Raw genomic sequence first — 25,938 nt, 5'->3', positions numbered from 1 at the left:
TATAAACTCGAAGGACATTCAGAGACCTTCAGAAAGAAGCAGGTCTCAAGCCTGAGTTTAATTTTAATATCATTGCAGTTGCAAATAAATTGTTTTTATAGTAGTTTCAATATAACTGAAGAAGAATTTGTCTGATCACCCAATTAGCAGGATAGGTCTTTTGTAAGGAATGAAATGAGGAATTTATTAGGGATTATTTTATGTACTACTGAAGACAAAAAAGAAGAAAACAACCCATGTAGCTATAAAAACTGTGCCTTTCTTTTAAGACTACAGAAAAGATCATTTAAATTATGCCCAATACATTACTTTGAAAACACCAAACACATTTTCCCCTACCTGTGCAGTTTTTATAACATAATCAGCTTGGACACTGATAACAGCCTCATCAGATTCATGGCTGATTTCACATTTTCATACAGTAATAATCGTATTATTATCACTCTAACTACCAGGTTGCCAAGGCTGCAGGAAAATGGTAATTTGACTCCAAATAACACCTTCAGTAGTGTGTAAAAGAAAGAAACCCAAATCGGAAACTTTGCCATTAGTGCCCAGTTCCAGGTCAGGGTTTTGTTCACCAAACCTGGACCTGGGAGCAGCAAGGATGAGGACGAGGACAAAGATGAGGATGAGGATGGCACGGGGCCTATGTTGCCAGCATCATGTGCCCAGATGCCCTTTGGCATTTTGTTGCACCCTCTGCTTTGCAAACTGAGCATCAGTGTGCTCACCTGCTGTAGTTCAACGTTATTCCTGCGTTGGACACGAGCTGTACAGGTGCATGCAAAATGCGATGCCTGCCCCTGCATACTGGACTGCCTTTGCTCATCTCAGGGGCAGCAAATATCACCCATCAAGCATGCGTGCTGCCAAGGAGACGCTTCTCTGCAACTCCAACAAGGTTTGACCACTCGTGCAAGGCAGGTGAAAGAAGATGACTGATCTGAGGTCTGGATCTGACTTGACTCTGCTAATGATGTAACACAGATTGCACACAGCTTTCATGAGTTGTCCACTTGTCACTAGTTGCTCATTTTTTGTGCAGTAACTGCTGTGTGTTGGGTTCATAGTCAAAGCCACGCAGGATCGTAAGACCGGGTCTGATAAAGGGAAACATCAAGCTCTCGGAAGCACCAGTTTGCCCTCTCATCCTAATTCTCGTATTAAAACATGATGTAATTAGTTAACACAATGTTCTTCATTAGGAAGGTTTGAGTTCATTTATCAGCTGCAAACTAATTTCACTTTTTCTCACCTATAAATTTAAGATTTACTTAAGACTGGTAATGCTGTGACTGAAAGCAAGTCCCCCGCTTATTTAGGCAAAGGAATATTTGAAGTGTGCTGAAGCCTCGGTCCTGTTCCTTGCTGTATCAGGAATTCTGTGTTTCAGTTGTCAAAGCAAATGTATAAAAGTTGCAGTTCTGAGATTTTTAAGCCTCTGGGTTTATTTTCATAAATAGCCTACTGTCTAAAGCACATTAATGATGTTGTGGGTAACCAGATTATCATCGAAAAAGTCTCCTTAGTCTGTGTTCCCTTTGACCAGCTGTCTACATACAGATCTGCCACCTCTTGCCTTGTCCCGTAAGGTCTTGGTGAGCAGGGACAGTTTTCTGGAGATGAAAGCAGGAGACCTGCAGTCTTTTTACCTGCTACAAAGCGCAAGAACAGCAATGAGTGTGTGAAGCTGCTGAAAACCGGAGGCCTGGTACCTCCGAAGGCTTAACTCTTCTGTTTGTCCCAGGGATACTGAAGGAAAGGGCAGTTTAGCATAAAATAAAAATTGTTTTCCTCCCTCATTGCACCTCACTCCAGGCTTGGACCATACTTCTAGCCCATCCTGGTGACAAATTCACCTGTTCCCCTTATCCATCAAATCACTGTCATGGGTGGGGCTGATAATTGGGTTCTCTTTGTGGTGTTGAGACGTGGACACGGGTTAATGAGAAAGCTGACTGAGGCCACCAACCCAATTTACACCAGCTATTTAGCAGCTGTCAAGAGGCAAAACTGCCCGTCACTGCCTGTCTTGCCTGGGTTTGTACCAGTAACCCGGAGACAAGGGCTCGTAGCTCATTACCGCCGGTCCCTCGAGCCACCCTGTTCCCCAGCACCAGGTGTCTCTTGCATTAGTGCCCAACAGAGGTGACCACGTGCCCAAAACCCTATGCTGGACGGTTTGTAAGGGTCCAACTGTCCCGCACTACTGACACCGTCCTGCACCCCAGAAGCGCTGAGGCAGCCTGCCCAGGGACAGTGACAGGTACGCTGGGGGGACAAGTGTCCCCTGTGTTGGCTCCTGCGTCCCTTTGCATCCCAGCGTGCTTCTGTATGGGAAAGGGGCTTCTTGTCTGCACTGTGTCCTAACAAAACCACTACGTGTGACCTTTACAGCACCTGGGGGACAGGGGCACCAAATTACCGACAGGTATAAAATCTGTGCACGGCAGCCGAGCCTGCTCCCACTTACCCCCAGAGAGAAATCAGCTCACCTGGTGAAATTAAAAGCCAGGCTTACCTGGCTAATGTATCTGATTAGTGTAAGGACTGCAAAGTAATCTGCCTCTGAGAAGACGCAAGGGAAGAATGAAGCACCAGCAGCCAAACGCACTACGGTTTTGGCTTCGATTTATCGGGAGTCTGATCCAGCTAGCACTCAGCAGCCAGGCTGTATTTACAAGCCCTGAAACAGCCTGCTCCTGGGGTAGAAATGGCGATAAATCACTACTTGAAGAAACAACGCATCAAAATATCCCACGCGGCTTCCCTTCTGCCTTCCCCATCTTTCAGCCTGGCGGTGCTGAGCCCTGCCCGGCCCAGCAGCGGGGAGGTGCGGGCAGGGCTGGTGCTGTTCCCGGCCCTCTGTAGGCCCCAGCTCCCCCAAGGCAGGGTCTCCTCCCAGACCCAGTGGCTTTTCCAGCCCATCAGGTCAGGTAAGTTGGGAGAACAAAGGCACGGTTGTGTGGGAAGGGGGAAGGGATGGCGGCCCACCTCGCCCTTGCCCCGACAGTAAGCGGAGACCTCTCAGGTGTTAAAGCTGGGCTTGAATCTCCTCCAAGGAACAGCCAGCGACGGTGGTGGCGAGGTGTAACAGAACATGTCTCTGAGAGCTTCTTGTATTGTTATAATTAATGATTATTATTAATTATTATTTAAATCTGCACAGCTGTTGCTTCCGTGGTCCCCAGGGCAGAGCAGGCTCCGCTTGCCCGTGCCGATAACGGTGAATTCAGAAAGGCTTCCTCCCCTCGTCCTCCCAAGGACAGCAGGCCCGTGCCCAGGAACTCTTTGCTCTTCCTTATCTGTGCAAGGGCAGCAGCAGCCCTTCTGTACAGCAAACTGTGCAAGATGTCAGTGTGCTCAGATACTGAGGGGTAGGAGAGTGGCGTCTCTGTATCTAGGTATCTGTGGCGTCAGATACCGCGAAGATGTGGTTCCAGGAGCGGCCGTCTGCAGACAGGCTCCTGGGATAAGCACACACCAAGTGCTCAAAGGGGCTGTCCCGTGCCCAGGTGGAGCAGGAGAGAGATGCTGATCCCTGCTGCCTGCTCCCCAGCCCCAGAGCTGCTGCGGGGGATGCTTTTATGATACCTGCCAGTGGAGGCAGATCTAAACCAGACCCCAGCCCTAAACTGCTGGGGGAGTGACCTCTCTTTTTCTCTCTCTTTCTACTACTTATGCAGGGTTTGCAGGGAAAAGTGCCTCCCAGTTCAGGTATTGTGGAAACTCCCTTTCCTGCAGCCTCTCCTTCAACATCCTCTGCAGGTCCCATAGCTACAGGCAAAGCAGAAGCATTACATACAGCTGTAGCTACTGGTTTTCTTGGTACAGAGAAATTCATTGCCTGGGAATATTTCTATAATCAAATATCCAAAGCCATAGTTGTTAAAATAATCATGGCTAAGATAAAGCTTTGGAAGCTTTATGGGCAGACCGGATCCAATCTCTTGCTGGTGGCAATGTGTATTTCTCCCTCACTGGCACTGCACCATTTGCCACCACCACACAGCATTTTCTGCTCTTGAGCCACTGGTTTACAGCTAGCTCAGTTTAGCAGCAGGCCAGTTACACCAGTCAGAGGAGAGCAGAAGTCCACAGCGCCCAGCTGGAAGCACAAACTGGGTTGCTCAGAGTCACCTGTAGGGCTGGCCCTCAGAGGTGATGCAGTTGGTGGTCCTGGCAATAGGGCAGACCTAAAGGATGTGGGATTGAACAGCAAGGAGCACACAGATGTAATAAATTTGCTTTGATTTGTGCTGTACTATGCTCTGTTCAGCTGCAACTTCAGTTTCCAGAGTTGTCATTTCTTGGAAATTTTCCACTTTTAATGAAGGCAAAGCAGGGAATATGGCAAATAGGTTTGAATTTGCAGGCATGACTGATCAGTTCTGCCTGCTATCAAAATTAACTTACAGCATGGTTTAAAGCAGTATCTGCAAAGTGGAACTCAAATTGGACCCCAAATTTGAATCCTCTTAAGGCTCAAGTTGGTCTGATCTGGAAATGATGGGAAGAGAGCAAAAGTATGGACATGGACACGGGGATCTTTGCTGCTCTGCCATTGTTCCTGACTCTGACAGATTATCTCCATGCCATTAAAAATGATCAGAGCCCTAAGGCAATTCATTCCTCACTTTCCAAATTTTACTTCTGCAGCAAGGAGAATTGCCCGAGCGATGATGTGAGCCTGCACGAGGGCACGGTTCAAAGCCAAACGCTCCAGCCTGCCTCCATAAACAACCGCCCAGCTGAAAAAGAGCGGTGAATACAAAGGCGCAGCAACCTGCTGGCTCGAGGAAAAATGCAAACCAAACTGGCATTGTTGTGAGCTGCCGAGAGCGGGGAAGGCTGTGCCAAACGGCATCATGCGAGTGACAAGTGCGCAGGAAATTTAATAAAATGCAGTGCCATGCTGAAGAGCAGCAGTGGCAGGAGCAGCCATCATGCTGAACCTTGCAATCGCAATCCTATTACCCCACCGCCACCTGGGGCTTCCCTTGGCTCCGGTGCTGAGAGAGTGGCTTTCTTCCTCCCATTTGTATTCAAATAGCGTCCCCGTTTGTAACTGCATCCCTGTCCTATAGCAGGCGGTGGACGTGGGCAGAATACAGAAAGCCAGGCAGAATCACCTGCTCACCAAGACCTGCTGCGGCTGCCGACCGCAGATCAGGCTGGGGAGATTGATTTGCCTGAGCAATTGGGGATATCGACAGCAAGGAGCACCAGTTGGGAGGCTTAAAATTAGTCCTTCCTGCTCGGTTTGGGTTTGCAGACACATGCCACGCGCTGAGCAAGATGTGGGCATTCGCAAGGCTTCCCTTCCCTCAGCACCTCTGGCCTGAGGATCACGGACACCAGGAGGGTCACTGGTCCTGAACAAGGGGTGAGGGGCTTACAGCAGTACAGGAATCTGCAAATTATGGGGGATTTGTTATTTTTACATGCACAAGGAAAGGTAGATTGGAATTGTTTTTATCTGAATTTCAAGCATGATTTCCTGGAGGGCCTTGCATCCCAGAGCTGACATTTTGTGCATTGTAAAGATGAGGGGTCTTTGGAAAAACATGGGTCTGGCCTGGATTCAGCTGTCCTCAGAATTCAGATGTCCTCAGAGTCTTTGCTTCAGCACCAGCCCCATAAGCAGCTTGATCTCTAACCTTTGCTTCAGAAATAAAAGTTTCGGAAGTCGATAGTTATCAGGAATGGAAAGTGAGATGTAACCCCTGAAGACCTGTGACAGCAGATCAGTGACTTCAGCAACCTTTCTGTGTTAGAATGAGCACCGGGGAAGAATATGCTGTCCGTTTGTCTAATCTGGGTCCAATTTCAAGTATCACACCAGGCAAAGGTAACAGGTAACATGCTCAATCAGAGTGAAATCCCAGTGTTTGTTATATCACCCCACATTTTGTAACACTATTATAGATCTTGCTTGGAAAAAACAATCACGTTTTTTGTCTAAGAAAGAAATTTGTGGAGGTTTTTTTTTTTTTGGTATGGGATGTATTAAAGCTGGATGTTGTCACTTACGACACTGTTCCTTTAACTTGCTCTGCTTGACACTATGAATTATTCAGATATCCCTATGATATATAGAAGTAGTGTCAGCATTTTAGGGCATGACTCTCCTTTCTCATCTGCTATAAAATCCCAGTGGCTTCAGTGAGCAATAAAGGAAGGCAAAATTAGGTCCTCAGCAAAGTTGTTGTCTTGCAAGCAGAAAATACACTTTACCACCAAGTGAAGGGTGCAGTACCAACAGGCCTCGCTTACAGTACAAAATTGGGTATTTGTATTTCCCTGGTCCGTCAGCACAGCTAAGGGGTCATTTGTTCATTTGATTCACAATGGAAATGAGAAATAAGAGTGTAAAGAACACCGTGGATAGTGTAGCATACTCTATTTTCTCTCTTGCAGAACCGCTTAGGTTTCATCGACCTCATGCTGCTAATACCGACGGCCTCATTTGCTTGAATAGCGAGGTGTCTGTTCTGTGGCTGCCGCGCCAAGCTCAGTGCAGAGCTGTGCCGGGGAAAAGCAGGATGGTCGTGGAGCAGAGTGGCCGTGGGGTACTCCAGAAGAGCCCAGGAGGTTGCTGTGTCCACCAGATCACGGGGGAAACCTGCCAAGCTCTGGGGATGATCAGTCTACAGTGTTCCCTAGGAACGGTGCTGATATTTTTCAATTCTTGTGTAAATTTTTCTCCTTTTTCTTTTTTTCTTTTTTAAACCAATGAAGACAATGATCATTCAGCTGAAACCAGTCTGAGTTCATTGCCATCCATGGAACAACACTCTGCCTCATCCAAAACACCTGCAAAGGGTTGTTAGAGTTGTAGGAAAAACACAAACAAAGGCAGAGAGAGAAAAAACGCATGTAATTTGAATGTACTCTCAGCAAAGCCAGTCTTTAAATCACCAGTGACTGAAATGATGTAGGTCTAAATCCCAGGAGCTTCCTGGGTTTTGTGCAGTTGGTGTGCATGAAAGACATAACTGAAAACTGCGAGTGTTGTGCTTCTGTCTTGCAAAACAACCTCCTGCAAGCACCTCCAGGCTGTGGGGACCAAGTTCTGCCCCAGATCCCCCTTTTGTCAGCTGTGTGTGTAACTCAGGGCAGACTTTGGCCTCCAGGATGTGCCCTGATGGCTTGGTAACGGAGGAGTGCGGTAAAACTTTAGCTTTCATTTCTCCCACATACTTGTTGGATCACCTGTTTACAAAGGAATATTTACAAAAGGAAAAGGTGTATCGAGCTATCTCTGGCCTTCTTCCCACGTTAGATAGGACTGCAAATATTTTTGGAAGGGATGTAAATCTTAATGCTTCTGGGAAGAAGCCAGGCAGCACCAGATGGCAGAGAGGAGGAGACTCACCCTATGGGCAGGTTTTTCAGAGTATTCTCAGAAGCATCTGGTATTGGCCACTGGCGGGGACAATACAGGGGCCAGTGCTCTGATCCAGTCTGCTTGTATCCATATTCCTGCTATTTGCTGACTTCTTACATATTCAGGAAGATTAGGAAAGTTTTGCCAAATTTTCTTTCTCGACACATGTTCATTTTCAAGGTCTTAGTGGCACTCCACTGTTTTTGGGTAGGTGATGGCGGAGAAGGTGACTCCACTGCTCAGTACATTGCCTCAGCTCATAGGCACACGGCTATCCCAGTGATTCAAGTGTTGTCAGAGGAGGTTTTTTTTCTCAACATTTGAAAGAATAGCTCTGATATTGTATGCAGCCTTCTGACTTCACAAAGAAGTTGGATCCTCATCACACTCTTAACTAGCAGTGAAATTTTTGCTATAGCTATTATGTCTGCATTTGGGAAATGTCAATCACCTGCAGCTCTCAGCTAGGAGCACCATAGATGCCTATTGCTTCTTAGGATTTAGATTCCGATCCTTTATCAACATAAAGATTAGGGATGAAGTGAAAAAAAATCTATTGCATTGCAGGAAATAGAAACTTCAGTGAAAATGAAGTTTTAGTGAACATTGTGGCTTAGGAGATTTTTACGGGCTTTTTTCACTTGATTTAAACGTACTGTGTAGAGGCTACTGTTTATGCCTGTTAGAGGACCTGTTTTTCTGGCATGGCAAAGAGTTGTTGGTCACAATCATAATTTTTCTCCAAATATCCTGAAGGCTTTGAAACAAGCTGGTTCATTTTTTATTTTTAAAATAGTCGTTTCAGGGCACAGAATAGAAATGTTTTGTGGACACGAGGTGAAACCCTCAGTAATACATACTGCTTTCATAAGCAGAGTGAATGAACTGGATGGCCCAGTTACATTGCCAGAAGCCAGAATCAGGGAGTGATGCATAACCTTGTTGGAGACTGCTCTCTCCTCATAGCTCGGCCAGATGGGCACATAGAGGGACGCAGACTTTTCATGGCAAGGTTCAGCCGATCTGCCTGGGTTATACAGTGAATCACTGGGAAAAGAAGGGAGAATGACGCATGACTGTCCATCAGGTAGCTGCTACTTGTACGAATGTTCTGGCTCGAAGTACTGCTTAATCAGGCTAGGAACATGGTATCTGTCTTAATAGAAGAGATTAGAAGCGTTGCAAGATTTTGTTATTGTACAGCTTTGTTGCACAAAACAGAACTTCCACTGTTGCAATCTGGATGGTATATTTCAAAACATTAATCAAGGATTAGTCCTTGGCACTGATTTATGAGAAAATACCAGTGCAGCGGAGGATTTATAACCCATGTAAATGATTCACGGAGTACATGTTTTATGAGACAGGTCCTCAGCCTGTGTAAACTGGAGCAAGTCCTTGAAGCTCACATGGCGGCGTGGACTTGCTATGCTGCCTTGGGAAAGCAAAGCCACGTGAGAGTCCCTGGGATTCCTCCGTCAGGTGTGGGGTTCCCACACCAGGGGAATGGGCTTTGGCACAGCCACCCCTCCCCGGGGATGAAGCAGCAGCACAGACCCGAGCTTGAAGTCCTTTCTGTAATTCTTGTGTAGCCCTGTAGAGGGAATGCTTTGGTAAGGCTTAAATGCGGCTACGTATAGCTGTATAGCATCAGGGCACAAATTCATTCTTTGTGTCACCTGCTGAGTTCGGGGTTAACATCAAGAGTAATTTTACCCAGTAGATTTTTTTTTTCCCTGAAATTCTTATCGTGCTATAATTTGCTTTAAAATTTCGTCCCTGACTGAAGAGGGTGGAAGTGTCCACTTGACTCGACGCAAGGGATGGGCTTTGATGATGTATTACATGGGCATAAAAAGCTTAAGGTGACACGCATATTAAAAGTGCTTTTCACTTGCAGCTTGCAGAAGGCCCCACGGCGAAATGTAACAAAGGGAATCCGTAGCGTGTTGTTTACCAACTTCTGCACTTCATCTTAAATTGACACGGGGAAATTGTAATTCATTCTGAACAACACTGGGAAACTGGGTTTGTTAACTAAAAATAAAAAGCACAAGCCCATCAAAAATACTCCAACCTTACGTATTATTTGTGTTGATTAAAAATCTGCCTGCAACACAGCATTTGCTATTGACCATAAAACTGCACTGACTTAGTCCTTTCCCTCTGAGGTATCAAAACACTTGAAAAACCTCCCTCATCTCAACCCTCACGTCCACTATTCCTGTGGATAATGTGGGCCACAGACACCCTCTGATGCTGCCGAGCTCTGCACCTTGGCTCCAAAACTCCTGCCTTTCCAAGCTGAAGGGATTTGCCTCTGCTGCAACGCAACACCCTTTTTTCCGAAAGCACAGCCATACCCACCGAGTACTGAACGCAAGTCTTAATCATCACAGTGACTTCCTCTGCGGATATTAATAATCTCCTCGCTTCCTCTGAGGAGCCCCCCTGTCTGCTGGGCTCACTCTCCGCAGAGGTATCGGTAGAGCTCAAACTTCAAAAAGTTTCATGTGGAAAAAACAGCTTTTCTCTGGGAAAAGATCAAGGAACGTGAGGTGGGCCCAGCCCACCAGGGCCAGGTACCTCCGCGGTGCAGCTGCACCTGTACTCGCGGCGAGTACCGCCACCGGAGGCTTCTCCCGCCCTCGATGGCCGCTGTGAGGAAAAGCTTCCCCGAGCAGCCCCCGTCCCGCTCCTCCTTTCCCCCGGCCCCTGCGGGATCTGCGAGGCAGATCACCGCCTGGGAGGGTCCGGGAGAAGCACTTTCCGCTTCCTGCAGGGAAGGATGTGATGAAAGCCTCGTAAATAAGACTCGGCTTGGAAAACACTCGGGTGCCTTCTCGGCACGGTGCAGTCCTGAGTCACGGCAGCGTGCCCCATTACGAGGGGTGTCACCTCCCAGCGGCCTGGCTGGGGCGGTGGGAAGCAGGAGGCACAACACGGCCTGGTTCTGCAGCTGGTTGGTGGTGGACCCCCTGTGTGGGTCCCCCCCACCTGTAGGTGGTCCCCTACCTCTGGGACCTGTCACAGGGCAGCAGGAGCAGACCTGCTCCAGGTCTGAGGGACCCAGGGAAAAGTGACCTCTCCAAGGCACAAGACGGTGCGCAGACACCTGCTGATTTCTGCATCCCAAGGGCTGACCCTGCCACAACGGTGAATTCACAGCATGAAATCACACTTTTCTCCTTCGTTTCCCAGACAGGCGAGCCAGCTCTTCAGCCACCACACCCAGCTCCCAAATCTGCTGGGAGCAAACCCCTCCAAAGGGAGCAGGCAGGCCTCAGTGCTCACCTACACAAGGGCATTTTGATTCCATCCTCCTCAGGGAACTACTTTGGTTTGTGTATGCTAGGGGACGATTGTCTTCGCATCTCCATGTCTGTAAGGTGTGTTACCAGGGGTTGACCACCAGCATATCCCACACGAAGTGACTAGTCCCAAGCTCCTGCTACCTTTTTGTTAATAAAGCTGCTCTGGGAGAGGAGAAGGGCCAAGAGTGTCCATGGAGGGGATGAACTCCACCAGAAGAAGGGAAGTCCTGTTGTACTTCAGCAGGGAACTGGCACTTGTCCTCATTTGCCAAGGGTACGTCTAGGCTCACAAACCAACCAGTACGGACTCACGCAGAAGAAGAAACAGCATCCAAGAATCTGCAGCTTTACTTAGGCTTAGGAAGGTAACACCAACAGGCAGAAGTTGCAGTCCTCCATCCTTCTCCGGCCCGATGATCCCTCCACGCACAGGCCATCTGTGTCCCATGCTCCCTCATTGGATTTGATGCTGCTTTATTGCTAGAGGGTGGCTTGGACCAGCTCTCAGCGCGGTCAGAAATCCGAGGTTGCACTGAGTTAACCCTGGAGTCAAATCGTTTACCAAGGCTCCTGGGGAACACGAAGCTGGTGATTCCCTGGGGCTTTTTGAGGATACTCACGCGGGAAATAGCTGGCAGCCCTGCCCTGTCCTGGTGCATCTTTCATTTCTACGACACGATGCCGGCCAAAAGCAGCTACCAGCGTATCCCAAGGAAAAGTGCATTAGAGTAAAAGTCAAGGGGATGTGATGCAAGGATATAGGAAATCTGCCTACGCGTTGCCTAGGAAATCCACTTAGTGAACTTTCTGCACCTTTTACCTGGTTCTGCCCGAAGTGCCACGAGCACACCTGCTCCTGGACCTCCAGAACCGGGGCAGAGCTCACCGGGGAACCGGTGCTGCCCGCAGCTTTCCCCCGGGGCGCGAGGGCCCACGACGGCCCCGGGGTGCGGGGAGGAGGCCGAGGCTCAACCTGCAGCCTGGGGACCCGGACACGAAGCCGGGCCGGGGGGACCGGGACCGGGGCCGGGCGGGCTCGTTTTCCTGCCTGGCCAACCCCACCCTTCCCGGGCCTGGTACTTCCCGGGAAAAAAAATAAATAAAATAAAAAGGGGGTGAAAAAAAAAATCAAATAGGCGAACGCGGGGGGGAGGCGGCAGGGCAGGGCGGAGGGGCAGCGCCGTCCCTTTGTACCTGCCCGCGGCCCCGGTAACCCGAGCCGGCGGCGGGGCGCGGCGCACCGGGGCCCGGCTCGGCACGGCCCGGCCCGGCCCTGCAGCCAATGGGGCACTGGGGGAGGGCGGCGCTCGCCTCCTCCTCCTCCTCCCCCTCCTCCTCCTCCTCCTCCTCCTCCTCCTCCTCCTCCTCCTCCGCTCGGCTGGGGCAGGGCCGCGGCCGGCGGGAGGTGGGACCAGCCCCGGCGCTGCCGCCCGTCCCCTCCGTGCCCAGGGCCGAGCCGTTCCGGGAAGCCGCCGGCTCCCTCTGCGCTCCTCGGCACCGCCGCACCGGCATCGGTCCGCCGCCGCGCCGGGCTCGGCCCCGCGGGGGAGCTGCGGGGGTGCGGGGGGGCGAACAAGTGGACGGAGCCCCCCCGAGGAAGGGGCCGGCCGCCGGACTTGTTTTACCCGGGGTAAGTTGGCCGATCCCCTGGGGAGGCTAAGCCCGGGGGTGCCCGTTCCCCGCAGCCCCCCCCAGCCCCCTTGGGGGGGCGTCTTTTTTTTTTTTTTTTTTCCTCCCCTAATCTGGGTGGGTTTTTTATTATGGGATCTGCGGGGGAGAAGATCTTCCAGTCCGGCTTTGCTGTTCTTCCTTGTCCAGCGCTCCGTGGGGAACTGTAATATTTCTTCCCCAGGATGCTGCAGTGAATTTCAGTCCCGGGAAATCAGGTGAACAAAAATAATCCGAATAACCCGAACCCCGTTTGTTACCGTGTCAGAACGGACGCTGCCTGAGCACAGATGATGGCAAAAAATTCCCTCGAAGGGTCCAAGGAGGACCTGAGCAAAATTTCGGAGGAGGAGATGCTGAGGTGGAGCAAGGAGGAGCTGGTGAAAAGACTGAGGAAAGTGGAGAATGAAAAGATGAACTTAATGGTGGAACACGGCAACTTGATGAAGGACGTGAACCGGCGGCTGCAGCTCCACCTGCACGAGATCCGCGGGCTGAAGGAGGTCAACCAGAAGTTGCAGGACGACAACCAGGAGCTGCGGGAGCTCTGCTGCTTCCTGGACGACGACCGGCAGAAAGGCAAGAAGCTGTCGAGGGAATGGCAGCGCTTCGGGAGGCACACGGCCAGCGTGATGTGGAAGGAGGTGGGCATATACCAGCAGAAGCTGAAGGACCTGGAGGCGAGGCAGGAGACCCTCCTGCGGGAGAACGTGGAGCTGAAGGAGATGGTGCTCATGCTGGACGAGGAGCGGAGCGGGGCCGGCTCGCGGAGCTCCATCGACAGCCAGGCCAGCCTGACCAACCTCAACGGCGGCTCGGCCACCAGGGACGTGGGGGACGGGAGCAGCACCTCCAGCACGGGCAGCGCGGGCAGCCCTGACCACCATCACCACCACCTCCACCACCACAAGGCCGGCGACAGCAAGGCCGGGGCCATGCGGAGGTCTATGGACGACCTGTCTGCGCCTCTTCACCACCGGAGCATCCCCAACGGTCTCAACGGTGAGCTTGTCCCCCTCCTCGTAGCCCTGCTGGCTGCAGGTGCCTCTGGTCCTGCCCTGTACCCACCTCCTCTCCGCATGCCCAGTCCCCCTTGGCAGTGGGGTGAGGGATGCCGCGGTCCTTGCCCTCCCCAGCCCTGCCCATCCTTGGTGGCCCCAGGGTGCTCTGGCAGAGCAGCTGGGGGTGGTGGTGCGGGGAGGAGCACCCATGTGTATGGGGGGTGGCGGCTGCGGTCACTGGGCTCTGCGGTGCTTGCACCCAGCGCGGTGCTTCTGGGCTGTGTTACTGGTGTCTGGGGCTGAGGCTCGGAGGCTTTTTTATCTGGAGGGCTGGTGTTGTGTTTTGTTTGCTTTTCCTCCCCCTCAAAAAAAGCTGCCTGTGTTTTCAGAGTTAAACACTGATTTTTCCATCCCTTCTTCCTCTGACTCTTCTCCCTTTAAATATTCTGGGTTACGTGTGGCTTGTTTATCTGCTGTTTTGATGAGATTGATAAAAAACCTAAATGAGATTTCGGGAGAAGCTGATTAAAGTCGAGGTCTGCTCCATGGAGCATCACCTGTTAGCTCCATGGGCTCTCGGGCAGGCTGCCTGGCTATGGTGTGCCCACCAGTTTTGGAGATCTGGAACTTGGCTTCCCCTTGTTCCCTTGCTCCTCTTCAGAAACAGGTTTGTTTGTAGAGAAGAGATTGCTCTCAAAGGGACGCTGCATTCACAATTTTGTTCAGCCCAGTCATTAAAGTTAGAAACAAGCTCCACTGTGAAATCGTGCCAAACCTCCTCTGACAGTTTGTATGTAAGCAAAGTTTCTCCTGCTGTTGAATAGTGGTCAGGCATCATAATAATAATATTGGAATGCCTTTAAAATGGATTTTTTGGGGCTCCTAGAAGGAGTAGTTTGGCCAGGAGGGTTTAACAGGAGTCAAACCAGTCATCAGTCTGTTTAATTGTTGTGTACAAGACTCCTTTAAATGTACTTAATCCTCTTTTTCGACCAGAGAGGGGTATTTTCGGGTTGGGGTACACACAGCCCTCCTCCAAGCGCAGGGATGGAGCCCTGGAGGCTGGCTGCTACTGGTGCCACTTGGGGCTTGCTGGGCACGAGAGGCCACTGAGGGGCAGGACGCCGGGGAGGGGGCTGCGGGATGTGTTTGCCAGATCACCACCTTCAGTTCCCAGAGCTTTTGGTGGTCCTGGTGGGACCAGGGAGTGCCGGTCTTTGTTTTTGGTGATTTATGGGAAGTCCTGATGCTCCAGGAGATCTGAGGGCACACGGCACTAATCAGCCTGGATTTCAAGTGGTATGTTTATCCACGAATTTGCCATGCTCAGTCCTGTTGCCGCAGCTGCGTGTTTCCACTCGCAGCTGGAGATGTTACTGCCACCTCACCCATTAGACAGGGCTTGCTGGTTTAGAGGGTGATCCAGTCACCAGATGTTGCAGTAAACGGCAAGCATCCTATTATTTTAATTTTTTTCCTCTCTCTCTTTTCTAGTGCTGTGTAAATCAGAAGTACCTTGTTTGTAAACCTGCAGATAGCTTCTGCTCCTGGTGTGACTTTATTTTCATAAAGCATCACTGTTCTCAGAGGCCCGGAGAGCACTTGGCAGATACTGAGTGTGCTGTTCTTGTTTTGGGACAGAAGGGCTTTGCAGTTGTGAGACCAAATCCCTTTTAGTTATCAAATACTTCCTTAGGTTTTAGTGACTTCTGTTTCAGGGTTGCCCAACTCAAGCTGTGGAAGATGTGGGAAGTACTGGAGCTAACTCTTTACTGCCAACCTGTGCGGCTTCCTTTCTGAGGATGGCACAGATATGATCTGCACTTTCTAGACTAATAATCCCTGGAAAGATGCAAACAAGCCCGATCTCTCTTCTTAGGTAGTGAAGCTGTAAAATGACTTAAATAGTCATTCTTAGATAGCATCGGTATTCAGCAAGGCCATTTCCCTCAGCATGCCTTTGGAAGTGCCTGTGAATACATATGTAAATGCAAAGCTTCTCGGGCCTCCTTCTTGACTGGCAGAAAGGAGTCTGCTGGGGAGGCTTGCTTGGGACCAAGTGGCAACTCATTTAAGCCCATGACAATGTGGAAGAGGAGGGACGGTGAATGTGGAGGAAAAAATCCAGCAAGTCAGGTCGGTGGAGGAGCTGTCACTGAGCAGCCTCTGCAGCACCAGCTCCCTTCCATTTCTCTTGGTGCTGACTCTGCTTTTGGTGCGTGCGGGCTAGATGTTAATCTTTTTATACTATTTTCCTGATGATTCTTTTTTTTTTTTTTCCTTGGGATAAAGTGGAAAGAAGGAAGGGGAGAAAGAGTGGCCTTTTGTTTTTAGGTCATGGAATTCAGCCTGGTTTGCTGTTATCTCCTTTCTTTAACACACTGGGTAACTACCTGGTGGGTGCAGCTGCCTGGCCAGCACAACTGCTGCAGTGATGAACAGCCCTCCGGTACTTCCTTACGGAGGAGGGACGTGGATCTGAAACAGATGCAGGGCAGAACTTGGCATCTGTAGTAAGCAGGAGCCTTGGACAACTGGTGAGAGCAAGGTATGGTGGGCCGTTAGCTAGAGCGCTTTTGGAAATTATAGGAAGCTGGCAAGTCCTGAAATGTGCTGCCCCTGGTAGTGATGTCAGTTGGGCTTCATGAGGTGCCCTGCTTTTCTAGGTGTTTAGCAGGACTGTTTCACCGGGTTAGTGCTTTTCTGAAGGAGTCGAGAACTGCAGCTGTTAAATGCTCCTAGGTTGACAGCTTTTTAATGAAATCTTAGCAAGCAAAGGTGGATTAAATATTTATTTTCTCTTCAACAATCCTTTGGAAGCGACTTGGTAAGCCAGGGCTTGATTTATTGGCCCCAGTGACCTGCGCCGATGTGAGGTGATGAACTTTAAACTCTGGGTTTGTAAGGTGAATTCAGTAGAAGTGGTACAAGTTAAAAACAAAAACAAACCTAAACCGATCTGTGATCCACCTTCTCTTGACTTTACTGAGTCTACTTACTTTTATAAACCAGCTTTTTGGAAGCTGATGCTTGGAACCTGATGACTAAGTATCTGCTCATGGATGATAAGGTAATAGGCACAACTGATAGTATGAAGGCAGTTAATGTTGGATGACGTGCTCTTCCGCAGCTCTGGATGTTCTGCTGAAAGCCAGGAGAACGTGCGTTTAGTCTGACGGTGAATGGTCTTCTCATTCTCTGCTTAGTGGCGTGGGAGCTGGGAACCGTCGTGGCAGGGATAGGGGCACCTGCAGGCTGTGTGATGGGTTCTGGCCAGTTGCATCCGTGTTGAGTGATGTGCCGTAGTTGCAATAAATCTACCCACGGATCTAGGGCAGATACTGAAGTACAGTTGCTGTGTTGTCCTTGTGAGTGCTTTGGCTTTACTTTGCATGCGTGGCGGGAGTGTCTGTGGATGTACATAGTCTTTCTGGATTTCCAGTTGGGTTAGGCAGCCCAGTTGGAGCTATTGCTGTTGCTACAGCCTGTTTTCTGCCAGAATAAAGTTTCCAAAAAAACCCCACCAAACTGGAGGGGAAAAAAGAAAAAGAAGATAGCCATGTTGTGTGATACTAACATGACCTGGGGGGAGGAATAAGCCTTCAGGTCCCGTGGGATATATCCCTGGATTGTAAAGTATGTGGGAACATTGGGAGGAGGGACTTCACGCTCCCTGAAGCAGAGTAACAGCTTCCACTAATTTTAGCCTCCTCTCCATCTAACTAGAACAACTGTTTGTCCAATAACAATTAGAGGACAATTGGCTTTGGTAGGATTTATGTGTACATCTGGGAGAGACGGAGAGCTGACAAGAAGGAGCGAATGTGCCCTTGTTCCTTGTTGCAAGTGTAGAATGACTTGGTCCTGCCTGCTGGTGGTTGCTCGGTACAAGTCAGTCCTGGTGGCTGGTGCAGTCCCGCAGGCAGGCAGCGTGTGAGTTCTACCAGTCTGGTGTAACGTTGCTGTGAGACAGACGAGGGTGAGCGCATGTTGTGGATTTCCTCGCCTGTGCTGCAAGCCTGGAGTGATACAGACTTGCTAGCTGTTGATGTGTCTGGGACAAAATCCAGAGCACGCTTACAAAGGTTTTGGGCTTTAATTTCCCTCCACCATCAAATGGCTTTTGTCATCAGAACTTCTCATTCACCTGCCACTGAAGCTGTTTGCTCTGGGTTCCCAAAATGTGCCAAGCTGTTTCCAGTGTCTTTCTGACTTTATTCCAGCTGGGTGAAATGTTTAGGTATTTCTTTATAAACATGAATAGGTTTCTAAAAAGAAACATTCTTAAAAATATCAACACTTGAAACGTGGTCAGAGAGGTATGGAGGGAGGTGGTGGGCACAGCAGATAGCCTGTTGTAGCAGAGGCATTAATCTATGGCCCATCACTGCTGTCTGCTCCAAGGGAAGAAGAATGGTCTCTCTGGGTGAGGGGGTGGGAAGAGCTCTAGTTCTATTGATTCCCACTTGTAAATGTCCACATATTTACCTAGAGGGTACGATATATTGTGTTTAAAATGGTGGCAAAGAGAAATAGCCATTCCCTGTGGGTTGGTATTGATCGGATGTGCAGCTACTCTGTACTTACTTCTCTTCTTCTTCACATACCCTTTAGGCCGAAGTCCTTTGTTTTTATTAGTGTGTTCATAATCAATATACATATTATTTACTATGACGTATTCATGAGGCCTTTGAGATGAGAATATGTAGAAGCAGAAGCAAAGGGTGAGGTTTATCTGATTTAACTTGAGGTGTCTGCAATATAGACTGTAATATCTTTGTCTCCTTGGGCTTCCTTTATAGGACACATGAAAAAAGAGATTTTGGTATCATGATTTATGTCGCCTATGTCTATTTAGAGGGTGAAGCATTGTACACTGTACGTGCTTATTCTACTGGAATGAGCACTGTATGTGCTCTTTCTACTTTCTTCCAGGAAGGAAACCTGGATGGTAGTTCATATGCAACCATCTAAAGTGAGGTGAGATCAATCCTATTTGAGGTATTGTGGTGACCATCTTCTACTCTTCCAGCACAGCTGTGTGAGCACTGGTGAAAGACTGGAAATCACTTTTCCAGGTAGCAGTCAGATGTCACCCCATTGAAGTCCCCATACCACCTGGGCACAATGGCCTGGGTCTTCTCTATAATGGAAACTGACCAGAACTCGATGGTCCCTGGCAAACTGTGAAGCAGAGTTTCATCTACTTGATCAATTCCTATCTTTCTGACATGAAGAGCACTCTTAGTCCTATGAACGTTGCCTTAACTTTTCCTGTTCTGTATTTAGGATGTTAGTATTTTTGGTATCTTAGGCCACTACATACAGGTTCCTTGCGATTAAACAAGGAAGCCCTCCCTTGGCTGATAAGCTAAATGTAAGACCTCTGTAGAAACACCTGTTTCCCTCTCTTCTGAGTTCATTGAGTTCTGCTAGTAGGTTTTTAAACGCTGATGTCTCAAACAGTAAGGGTACAGCTTGAGTTTCCTGTAGCCAGCAGTCATCGGCCTCTCTACCGAGGGACATCAGCTTGGAGGCATCTTTGTCATTGTCCACTTTGGCCTTCTTGCTGGGGCATTAAGTGTGTGCCAGCCCGTTAGGCTCTGAAACTTCGGGGCAGCTGGTGCTCCTGAAAACAAGGCTCAAGAAACTTACTCAAGGCACTCAGATTGGGCCATGTCTGGAAATATAGTCTCTATAGTAGTGCTTTTCAATTTTGTCTTCCTCTTTCAATTTTCTAAAGAGATATCTTGTTCTCAGCTGTCCTGGTGAAGGAAAAAAACCTGTATTGATTAAAAGGCAATTTTCTATGGGCCTTTGATGGAATTATCCACTTACACTTGTCAAAAGCAATCAAAATAAGGGGAATAAATTGTGTTGGTTACATGTAAATGATTTGGTCCTCTGGAGGCATTTCATCAAATAAAGCTGAGGATCGAATTAAATGGTGATCTAATTAAGTGGCAGGCATGGGAACCCAAAATGCAGCCTTGGCAGGTGTTGCACTTGGTGTGCGTGAGGAGATGAGGGGTATGAGCAGTAATGCTGGGGAGGCTGCAGAGTGGCGTTGCCTCTGAAAGCTCAAGGGTCAACACTTGTGTGGGGACAAGGCCCGCCATGGAGGCCGCAGTGAGGAGGAGGAGGGCCCAGGTGATGGCCTCCGTGGCAGGAGCTGGGCATCGGCCTTGCTTGTGGCTCTCACAGACATGTCCACAGCATGGCCTGCCCATGTTGTCCCCTCAGGCTGCCGCTGCAGCATCCTTCTGTGTTTGGGTTGCCCTTTGCAGGAGCTCTGAGAGCAGGACAGACAACAGTGGGTGGGTGAAGTGTAGGTGAGGTGCTTGTAGTGGCAAAAATGTTCGGTGTGTCGTGAGGTGTGGAGCGAGGCGAATGAAAAGCATTATAAGGCTATTTAAAATACCCTTAAAACTATTGATTCTGGAAATGCTGAAGCTCTTTCCACGCTCATCACGGCTGTAATATGTCCCACTGCAAAACACACGACACTGCTCACGTGGAGCAGGCAAGGTTGGGGGCCACGTATCCAGTTTTCCTGCGAATTAGCAGCGACTGGCTAGGTTTGCTTCTGCATTCTGTATTTTTAACCTGACTTTTTGTCTGCGAGCCAGAATTCATCCTGCCCTGTCTCCAAATGTCATCATCCCCTTGTGGTTAACTTGCTGCAATTCATGAAACACTTGGCTGCCATAAATAGTTATGTGCAGAGGTTCCTCCGCACGCGGAGCGGACAGAAATTCGCAGGCAGCGCTGCTAGGCACTCGCACACTAACATGTCCACCAAGAGAAAGTTGACCCACTTCTGCGAATAGATAACTCCTGGCAGAAAAAGTAACGCTGTCTCACAGAATCTGTCTTTCCCTTGCCTACTGAATTGTGAAGCAAAAAAAGCAAGCGAGCTCCGTCTTCTGAATTAACGGCGGTGGGAGCATAGCGCTCCCCATTGAAAGGAGAGCGTGTAGATCAGCCCTTGATCTGAGGTAGGCTTAAAATGGCCACAATTCATTTGTGATTTTTTTTTTTAACGTAATGAGTGCTTTTGTTAGTGAATGAGGTGTGTGGAGTTCAGGACTCAGCTGCTCTTAGGCATTAGGAAACATTTATCACCATGGCAATTGAAGGCTGCTGTACAGGTTATTTTGTACGCTTGCACGGTGACTCACATCTGGGCCGAGACCATTTATGCCAGGCTACCTCAGTCCCTACGCATACAGGTTTATATATGCTCTTCCATCCCTGAAGTTGCTTCTTGCCTTGGTGTTTACTCCTCTCGGAAAGCTCAGTACTTTGCCAACTTCTTACACCTCCGAGCAATGACACAAGGAGATATCCCACTCTGGCAAAAGAGCACAATGTTCATACCTGCCGAAATGCAGGTTTTCTGAGAGTCCCCTACTGGGAGCAGTAGGTCCATCCATGCCTGCCCAGTTTCCGGGGGGCAGCAGTGGCCTTGGGGAGAGCCTCTCTGCTGGAGGCTGCCAGGTTAGCACCCTCATCACCCTGGTCATGCCATCCTTGTCCTGGCCAGCCGTGCCCAATGCTCACCTTGCTCAAGGATTCTCCTGCAAAGGGTCTTTTGTGAAAGATTCTCCTTGGCAAAATAGATTACAGGTTAATTTATTGGTGAGATTTGAGACTGGGGGACTCTAACGCACCATGTGCTGAGTGCTGTCAGCATTGCTGCTGTGCCGCTCATCTTGGCAAGTGACTATAGACACTCCATTTCAGGGATCTCACACTCAGATCGAAGCAGTCCTGCATCTGATGTGAATTAAAACATTGTCTGGGCTAGGAGATAAGGGCTTCTCCTACTGGTTTGCAGAAGTGGATATCCCCTTTTTGTCTGCTGTGGGTATGGTGGGAGATGTCTGCACTGTCTGGAGCGGAGGGAGCGCTAGCGATGAGTGCCGGGCTTATGGTATCAGGGCATTGCCCAGCTGTAAACTGCAGTTGAAGGGGTGACATGTTAGCTGTCTTGTGTAGTTGTGTCAGCCCAGGCTTGCTGGCAGATTCAGTTCAATCAAATCAGGAGTGCTCTGAAAAGCTCTTCAGCTCCATCCCCCAGCTCCATACAACGACACTCATGACTGCGTGCTGCTGCCTTTCCCCCCATTTCATGCAAATGCTGGGGTTTCGTTCTTAAGCAGGCAAGTTGGTGGCATTTGGATGCTTGTGGAAGGCAGAGGAAGAAGTGTAGGGAGCAAATGGATGGAGCACAGGACAGGAGAGTAGATATCTTATGTTTCAAGCTGTCTACTTGGCAGTAGGATGCTCCAGGGTTGCCTATACTTGGGGGTTTGGCAGCCTTGTCTGACCTGTCCCTGCTTTCCTGGGGCGACAAAACGAAGCCACGTGGTGCTGAGAGCCCCAGTTTGGTTTGGCGGGGAGAGCTGCGGTGTTGTCCTGTCCTCTCGCTGCAGAAGACAACATGGTGAGGAAGGGAGCAGACAAAAGGACCACTCAAAGTAGATCAATAAAAACAAACCATTATTTTAGAAAAGAGAAAAAGGAAAAGCAAGCCTTACAGCATTTCCAGTCCCCAAAGCTTAATATTTCTATGGAAACCATTGCAGCAGGAGGCTTGCTGTCAGTATCTTTATGTGATCTGTTGGGGTTGACTAGATTTTAAAACTGTCCTTTCCCCACATCTTCTACCTTGGATCATCCCAAGATGGGTTGCTGCGTATCACAAATGCAAGGTTAAACCCCGCGTTCCTGGTTTCTGGCTCTCCATTAAGTGCTAAGCAGACTCTGGAGGATTTGCAGCCATCTTTCATGTGCAGTTTTTGACTTGCAAAGGTTCATTTCGTTCGCTCTATGACACTTATTGATAATGTCTTGTCCTATGTATGCCACTCCTGTCACACTGTGCTCCTTGAAGGATGGCTGTGACTTTGTATTAGGCCGCGGACCATTTGGTAGTGTGGTACATCTCAGTGCCCTGTAAAGTTGCTACAGGGATGGTGCTTGACTTGAATGGAGTTAAGACTTTATACGTGCTTTAGTCTTTCATGCAAAGGAGATTTGTAATCTCCACAAGAGGACATAATCTGACCTACTTAGGTAATAGCCCGCATGATTTTCGTGTAGCCCCAGTTTTACACGTGCAGCTATTTACTATGGTCACGCTGATGTATTCACTGATTTCCTCCCGTTTTTGTTTCTAGTGGGATCTACTAGAAATAGCTGCAGGATAACCTACATAAAAGTCCACTGTTTTATGCTGGAGTAGGAGGATCAGATGCTAACAGAGTATCAATAATAAAAGAAAATGTTATTTTTGTTGATGCTGAATCTTTTTCAGCTCCTAACAAAGGTATTATGAAAATCTTATTTTTATGTACAATCTTAAAGCACTTTTTTGATGAATAGTTTTCTTTTGTCTTCCTGGTTTCCTTTTCTTATCTCCCTTACTGGGGTTTGCAGTCTCATATTTGTATGTTTCCCAGCAGCTGAATGTAACTTCGATCTATGCTTTGGATCTGCAGAGCTTTTAATCCCTTTCCACTGAGTTAAAAGCTTGTTTGCTGTTGAATGTGATATGTAGTTATAGGTTATATGATCTTCACCGGCGGCTCATGCATCACACAAAGATGGCATATTGTGAAAAACTCTGATAAAATATCCCCTTGTTCGTTTTCCTGATTGCAACTCAAACCCAGGATGTGAGTGAGTCAATTGTTCGCTGCTGTGCAGACTGCTGGTACACCTGTCCTTTGCTGTTACGTACACCTGTGCACTTGCTTTCTTTATTTCAATTTTGCAGTCTCTGTGATGTTTATTTTTGAGGCTACAAACCAGTCGGATATTTCAGCCAGTGCAGCAGGCTTTCTGTTTTCCAATTCTGAAAACATTTGTGGTGTGATTTCCTCCTAGAGTTTTCCCTTTGCCTCCTCTTAACCGCTTGTTACACCTCCTGAAACATGGGGAGCGGTTTTTAAAGCCTGTACGATTATTCCTCTTTGTCCTGAAATGCGATGATGGACGCCTTGTTTGTGGAGAGCTTTTGTTTGCTGGAGTGGTTTCATGTTCTACCTTGGAAAAATCATTATTCCCGGAGTTCTCAGTCTTCCAGGCCACGTGGATATAGCTGCACGCGTGTGAATGGATTCAGCCATCTTCTGATGGTTTTTTTGTTTGTTAGTTTTGGTATAGGTATTTTCTTCCTGGATTCTAACCGGTTTATCAGTCTCCCAGTGCCTGTCTCCTGGCCTCCTGTAACAAAGTACAGTCGTCTTTTTATAAGGTCAGTTAAGACGGCATTGTTCTAGTTGTAAGCTTTAAAATAACAACAGAAGGATGGATGGTTTTGCAATTTCCAGTGCTGGACTGAGACTCAGATTTGGTACGCTTTCTCATTGCAACATGACTTTCTGTTGTAGTCTTAGGTAAATCTCTGGTTCACCTTTTATAGAGTCAGAATAATATATTTTTTTCCTTTATCTTCTCCAAGTAACCTGTGGGTCATTGGATCACTTATGCTTGTACAGCGCTCTACAGATTTAGACCCTTACCTCAGATGGGCCTCTAACCATTGCTACGATACCAGTGATAACAAACAACTCAGGTTTTCAGTTATAACGAGCTAGGAAGGAACGAGCAGCCCATATAGTAACTAAAACTCCAGACATTTCTAATTCCCAGTTTTGGAGTTGCTTCAAATCCTGTTTTGACTTTACTGGATAAAAGTACTTTATATGTTCGTGTGCTTCTTTCTGCATTGTATATACCTCGTGGGACAGCAGGCTGTCGGACTGCGGACAGTCTCCAGACAACTGTCAAAAATAGAAACTTGTCAAATAAGAGATTCTACTCCCAAATGAGAAGACAAAGAGCAAAAAAGACAAAGAGCAGTGTTTTTGCCTCTCCACAGCGAGACCTAAGCGAGACAAGTGCAGAAAGATGATACTGCTTTCACGGCGGTATCAGGGCAACAGGCTACCTTGATACCTTTCAGAGACTGGGGACAGCATTTGTTGTATTTCAGCTCGTCCTGTCTGCGTCGCACTGTTTGGTGTCATATTATAGATGTGAATTTAAAATGCTGGCTATCTGGCAGCCTGGTGCAGTCCCAGCTAAGGTGCAGATCCACGGTCGAAGCAAATGGGCCCTTGTTGTTGTGTTGCTCCGTGTTGCAGCAGAAAGCAGCAGAGTCTTTGCCATAATTGCTGAAGACACCTTGCCTATTTCCAATTAAATTCTTACCTGATCCCTTGATTGCACTGTTTCTGACTCCACTAATTTGGTGACTCCTAATAAGCTCGGACTGAGAAGTCATCAAAGTCACTCTCGGGTGTGAACCCAGTGTTTCTTAACAACCTTTGGCTTTTGTTCCCATTTGCGGAGGGGAATTTGTAGGGAGGATCTATTTGTCAGCCTATCACCAAATCATTAGGAGGGTGACAAGACCGCAGTAACTCTTCCTAGGCAATTATGTATGAAAGATTGTCAGTATGAGTAGTATGGGAAGTTAAAAGCCTTAATTTTCATTTGGAATTGAAACCCTAATGACTTTCCACTCCCACAGATCATAAAGACCTTGTTTCAGCCTCAAGTTGACCAAAAAAAAAAAGAGGGGAGCTCTTTTATTGCAGATTTCTTTGTGGAGGATTTTTATGAAAAAGCAGATTTATGAGTCACTGTTCTTTGTATAAAAGATAATTACTGGAGTACGAACTTCAGAAAAGTGGCATTTTATGACTTCGCCGCTAGCCATGCAGCGTAAGCTTTGGCTTTCTCTCTTTTCAATTAGTTGAGTTAAACAACATCTTGGTCCGAAAGGACTAATTGCATTCCTGTTTGTTGTTTGCCTCGTGCACTAAATGTTTTCTATATGTAAAGCTAAGCAGCAGCGGGGCGGGGAGGAAAGGATCGCCCAAATTAATGCTATTTAATTATTTAAAATCATGGGTGCACATCCCGTGGGGTTACGTGTATTGCGTTCAGTCACATCCATCACTCACTTGCATCGTAGTAAGGAAGAGAAACTGGATCACGCAAATCCTTTTGTTAACCCTAGGAAGCATAATTAAAGGTCTTCTGGAATTTTGTTCTTTAAAAGGATGTTCCTCTAAACAGCGAAGTTGTTTAAGCCGTGCTTAAATTTAAAGCTACGTGTTTACCCACTTCTGTGTATGTTTTTTGTTTGTTTTCTATAAGTAAAGGGAGCATTTTGTAGAAAAATAGCAAATGTGCAAAGTGAGGAAAACATAATATTTAAAACATAATATTTTGGGAGAAGGTTTGGAATTGGCCCTGTAAAAGGTAATGTGATCTAGGGGGCAAAACTCCCTGAATGTGTTACATTTTACGTGTAAGGATGGCAATATTTGAATTTGACCTTTTCTTTTTCAATGAGAGGTGTCATATCTGGATTTAAAGCAAAGCCATATCAAACACGAAAGTGTCAGCATTGCTCTGTCACAAAACGCACGTGGAGTGTGTGGCCCGTCCCGGGGAGCTGTGGAGGTGCTCATCGCCTGGGCCTGCTACGGGTGGGTAGAGAGCAAGAGGGCAGCTGGGGGAGAACTTCCACTGAGCCCCG

General features: G+C 48.2%; 1 protein-coding gene and 1 long non-coding RNA gene across 5 annotated transcripts in view; both read left to right on the top strand.

Moving 5' to 3' along the window:
- The first annotated feature begins 2,303 nt into the window (after positions 1-2,303).
- LOC310899728 lies at positions 2,304-8,301 on the top strand. 2 transcript variants are annotated; one of them, XR_014584600.1, is made up of 4 exons: positions 2,304-2,939; positions 4,663-5,389; positions 5,675-5,861; positions 6,424-8,301. It is a non-coding gene; the product is annotated as an uncharacterized lncRNA (long non-coding RNA). The 2 variants fall into 2 exon arrangements; XR_014584601.1 differs by lacking the exon at positions 4,663-5,389 and having other exon boundaries at positions 2,305-2,939.
- A 3,860-nt stretch (positions 8,302-12,161) lies between these two features.
- Positions 12,162-25,938, top strand: part of CCDC85C (coiled-coil domain containing 85C) — a 107,071-nt gene continuing 93,294 nt past the window's right edge. For 2 of the 3 annotated variants that reach the window (XM_083836539.1, XM_083836537.1), the window contains exon 1: positions 12,162-13,377. In XM_083836539.1, the coding sequence (XP_083692665.1) occupies positions 12,666-13,377 (712 nt within the window). In that variant the 5' untranslated portion in view covers positions 12,162-12,665. The remainder of the gene's footprint in view (positions 13,378-25,938) is intronic. The other variant, XM_083836538.1, reaches the window with a different exon arrangement.

Source organism: Anser anser, assembly GCF_964211835.1.
Source record: "Anser anser genome assembly, chromosome: 5".
Taxonomy (NCBI): Eukaryota; Metazoa; Chordata; class Aves; order Anseriformes; family Anatidae; genus Anser; species Anser anser.
The sequence above is the reverse complement of the archived record's forward strand: the minus strand, read 5'-3'. Positions and strand labels throughout refer to the sequence as shown.